Source organism: Mirounga leonina, unplaced genomic scaffold, assembly GCF_011800145.1.
Source record: "Mirounga leonina isolate KUSES-001 unplaced genomic scaffold, KU_Mleo_1.0 Mir_95, whole genome shotgun sequence".
In the NCBI taxonomy this organism is placed as follows: domain Eukaryota; kingdom Metazoa; phylum Chordata; class Mammalia; order Carnivora; family Phocidae; genus Mirounga; species Mirounga leonina.
The window spans coordinates 803125-807587 of NW_023270865.1; the positions used below are offsets into that span (position 1 = coordinate 803125).

The 4463-nt window shown below is 56.5% G+C and overlaps 1 protein-coding gene across 1 annotated transcript in view; it reads right to left on the reverse strand.

Moving 5' to 3' along the window:
- The window catches only part of SLC6A3 (solute carrier family 6 member 3), a 37278-nt gene that overhangs the window by 17703 nt on the left and 15112 nt on the right, over window positions 1-4463 (reverse strand). The window contains exons 4-5 of the mRNA XM_034998811.1: window positions 2934-3072; window positions 1913-2047 (exon numbers count right to left, since the gene is read on the reverse strand). Coding sequence (XP_034854702.1) covers window positions 1913-2047; window positions 2934-3072 — 274 coding nt within the window. The remainder of the gene's footprint in view (window positions 1-1912; window positions 2048-2933; window positions 3073-4463) is intronic.

Below are 4463 nucleotides of genomic sequence, written 5' to 3' on the forward strand. Positions count from 1 at the left end.
TCATCTATCTATCCATATATCCATCCATCCATCATCTATCCATCCATATATCCATCCATCCATCACCTATCCATCCATCATCTATCCATCCATCCATCATCTATCCATCCGTCTATCCATCCATTATCTATCTATCCATCCATCTGTCCATCCATCTTTTTCCCATCCATCATCTATCTATCCATCCATCCATCATCTATCCATTTGTCTATCATCTATCCATCCATCTATCCATCCATCATCTGTACATCCATCCATCTGTCTATCCATCCATCATCTATCTATCCATCTATTATCTATCTCAATGTACCTATCATCTTCCACCTTCTACCTATCATCTCTATCTCATTTCTGACAACCTCTCATCTGTCATTTACTCTTCTCTGCATCATACATGAGCATCATTCTGCACGCACTGGCACATGTCTGGCTTTCTCCTATGCACTGCTTGGTTTTCCTTCCCAAAGCACTAGCTCCCTTATGTTGTCCTCATGTTATTTTCTTCGATTTCTTCATCATGGCCCCCTGGCCTGTGACACCCACGGCCACCTCCTCCTGCAAGCATACCTGTGGCTGCCCATTGGCTTTCTGCAGTGTGGACACTCTCTCTCTCCCCTTGTTCACGCAGAGCCTGCATCTGCTGCTCTCATGGTCTTACTGCCGTCCTTGTGTGGACTTCCCAGTGACCCCGCCCAGTGCCACTTTCCCTGCCCTCACCTGTGGGCGCCTCCCACTGCTGCTGCAGCTTCACATCTTCCCTCTGCCGCTCCCTCACTCCTGGGGGCTCCCTGGGGGCTAGGAGCCACACCTGCCTTCCCTCCTACCTGTTCCTTCCCATTTCCACCTCAGGGCTGTGCCTTCTTGTGTCCCTGGTGGGTGCCACACCTGACTCACCAACACCTAATGGCACTGGGCAACAATCCTCCAAACAGTCCCTTGTCCCCAGCATCGTGTCCCCCACACCCCAACTACCCCTCCCCATTATGTCTCATGGCCCTGCTACAGTGAGTCCCCTGGGTGGCCATTGGGGTCCCCACCATCTGCCAAAATCTAGTGCATCTGAATTTTCAGTGCTCTCCTGAGAATGCTACCTTTCCCATCATCCCCGCCACCTCTGGCCAACGGCCACTCCCATTTCTGGGCCTTGTTTCCCTAAAATGCCGCTGGCCCTCCTCTCTCCCTCTCTTGGGAGACCTCTGTCTGTCCCATGGCCTGGCCAAGCCCCCTCTTTTCGGGAGGCTGTCTCCAAGTATTTTAACACAGAACGATTGCTCTCTTTGTTGAAGAAATATGTAGCCCAGCTGCAGACTTCATTTTTGGTGTGATGTGATTTAGATTTCTCTCTGTGCCATGGGCACTGAGAGTGTGCGCCAACCAATGGGCACCAATGAAGTTTGGCTTCCTGAGGAGGGAGACTTTATCCATGCAACCACGATGACCACAGAGCCAGAGATCAGGGCTGCACTCCAGGTGAGTGGCCACACTTTCTGGCACAGACTGGGCAGCCCATCGGTGCTTATTGGAGGAACCTGAGAGCGTTCCCTGAGGAAGTAGGGATGGGCCAAGGGGAAGATGCCAGTTGGAAGCAGCCTTCCATTCTGTTCCTGCAGAGACTGAGCAGGTGGTCTGCTCCCCTTTCTTATTTGGTCCACTGAGCTCCCTGCTGTGCCCCACATGTCTCCCGTTTCAACCCGATGGTGAACTCTGCTGGGTGGGGTCCCGTGTGCAGCTGGTCTTGCAGAGCCCGGCGCATAGCAGGGCAACCTACACCTGCCACATTTACAGGGTGAATAAGAAATTCTGGCCCAGCTGCTGCTACCTTTGGGATCTCCTGCCCCAAACACAGGAGTCCCGTGGCATGGAGCCTGCCAGTGCATGTGGACTGGGGGCCGCAAGCGGAGGGCATACTCACAGAAGACTCGCAGAGCCGATGGAAGTCTACACTCAGGTACGCTCTGATGCCATCGATGGCCCCAGGGAGTGTGATTCCTCGCAGAAGCAGGGCAAAGAGGACCACATATGGCATGGTGGCTGTGATCCACACAACCTGGGAGAGTACAGCGTCACCGGGCAGCACCGGCCACCCACTGGCAAGGTGGCCACAGGGTCACCCTCGTTGGTGGCTTCTGGTTGGGAAGCCCATCATCCCAAACACTCACAGGATGCCAGCTCAGCAAAGGCTCCCTGCAGTGGACTATTAATGCCCTCTATCCTGTAACTTCCCAGGGATTAAAATGGAACAGACAGTTTGGCAAAGAAGAGACATTCCTTTTCTGCATTTGATCTGTAGTATGGCTGGAGTGGTTGAGTTTCTAATGAGTGAGATGCAGTGAATTTGCACTGGTTGTGCAAATACACATCTACATGGTGTGTAAAAGGTGAACTCTGGGCTTGGAGGTGGGGGGAGGAAAGGAACCTGTCTTTACTGAGAGACTCTGGGGTGTTGGCCCTCCACTACAGGTTTACAGCAAGTGATGGGCACATTTTGGTCAAAATTGCTTTGGGTCCCCAAATAATAACCAAAATATTTTCATCAACAAAAACAATTTATGTTGTGCTTGTTCATGCTGGAAACACCCTGTTGTGAGTGCCTTCCCTTTGACATCATTCTTTAACCATGGCTACCTGTCCACTCCCCAACCTACCACAGCCCACCTGTCCACTCCCCAACCTACCAGAGCCCACCTGTCCACTCCCCAGCCTACCACAGCCCACCTGTCCACTCCCCAGCCTGCCACAGCCCACCTGTCCACTCCCCAGCCTGCCAGAGCCCACCTGTCCACTCCCCAGCCTGCCAGAGCCCACCTGTCCACTCCCCAGCCTGCCAGAGCCCACCTGTCCACTCCCCAGCCTACCACAGCCCACCTGTCCACTCCCCAACCCAACCATGGCCCCCGTGTTCACTCCCCAGCTGGCAAGGCCGGCAGCCTCACCTTCCCAGAAGTCTTCACTCCCTTCCACAAGCTAAAGTAGAGCAGGATGATGACCAGCACCAGGCAGGATGTGAGCTGCCACCGGGGGGGACCCAAGTCATCGATGCCACGGCTCTCGTGGAGGTGTAGCACACCACGCCTGGAGAGGGCGGGAGAGGGGGGTCTTTCAGGAGTGCTGCCTCCCCACCCAGAACGGGAACCGGAAAGCTGAGCTTGCCCAGAGACCTTCCCTCCCCCACCTCGGCCTGGCCGAAAGCACCCAGCCTGATGGCACCAGAGACCCCCACTCAGAAGGGTCAGGCCCACCAGCCCTAGCTGAGGCGCAGGGTCTGTGCTCTCGAGGGCAGCAGCATGCTGGGAGCCCACAGAAGCCCAGTCCTGACCTCTCACCCTTAGCACCCCTGATTTTTGGAGCTGGGAGAGGAATGGGTGCTTTGGATCTGAAGGAAAGGAGCTTCAGAAACCGGATGGAAGGTATTCAGCGATGTGGGGCACCATGGGATGGGCCAGGGTCCCCTTTGCAGGGGTGAGGCTGAGCAGAGCCAGAGCGATAAAGCAGGACAGGTAGACGCCTGCGGGTTCTCTGAGGGGAACAGCTGACAACATTTGCTCACACGGCTCCAGCTACCTCCAGGAGGATCCGCGGGAAACAGACTCAGGATGGTTCTGCTCCAGGCTTGCTCAAGAACCCGACTTGTGGAGGGAATTCATCATAAAGGCAGAACATGAGACCATGAAGAGAGAATAGGACTCATGGCCCGTGGAGCACTCCCTGTGCACCAATATCCCCTTAGAGCCCTGTGACCGCCTGCAGGGTCCTGGGCGCCTCCCTGCACGGTGTCCCCTTTGATCCGCGTGACCACCTGCAGGAAAGGGTGCGGCACCATCATGTTCCTGTGCACCTGCTGCCTCACCTTCACAGTTGGGATTTTGAATTGAAGCTGATGCCAGGTGGTGTTGCTGCTCTAGGAGGAGGAGGCCCCTGCTGGACGATGCTCAGGTGGCTGTGCCCTGCCTGCCCTCCCAGGGTCTGTCCTCCCTGAGCCTGCTCCCCATCATCTGTCCACCCCTGGGTCTGTCCTCCATGGCTCTGTCCTCCCTGGAGTCTGTCCTCCTTGGGTCTGTCCTCCCCATGGCCTGTCCTCCTTGGGTCTGTCCACCCCTGGGTCTGTCCTCCCTGGGTCTGTCCTCCCCATAGCCTGTCCTCCCTGGGTCTGTCCTCCCCATGGTCTGTCCTCCTTGGGTCTGCCCTCCCTGGGGTCTGTCCTCCCTGGGTCTGCCCTCCCCATGGCCTGTCCTCCCTGGGGTCTGCCCTCCCTGGGTCTGTTCTCCCGGGGTCTGTCCTCCCCATGGCCTGTCCTCCTTGGGTCTGTCCACCCTGGCCCTCCCTGGGGTCTGTCCTCCCTAGGGTCTGTCCTCCCAGGGCCTGTCTTCCCTGGGTCTGTCCTCCTTGGGGTCTGTCCTCCCTGGGTCTGTCCTCCCAGGGTCTGTCCTCCCTGGGTCTGTCCTCCCCATGGCCTGTCCACCCCT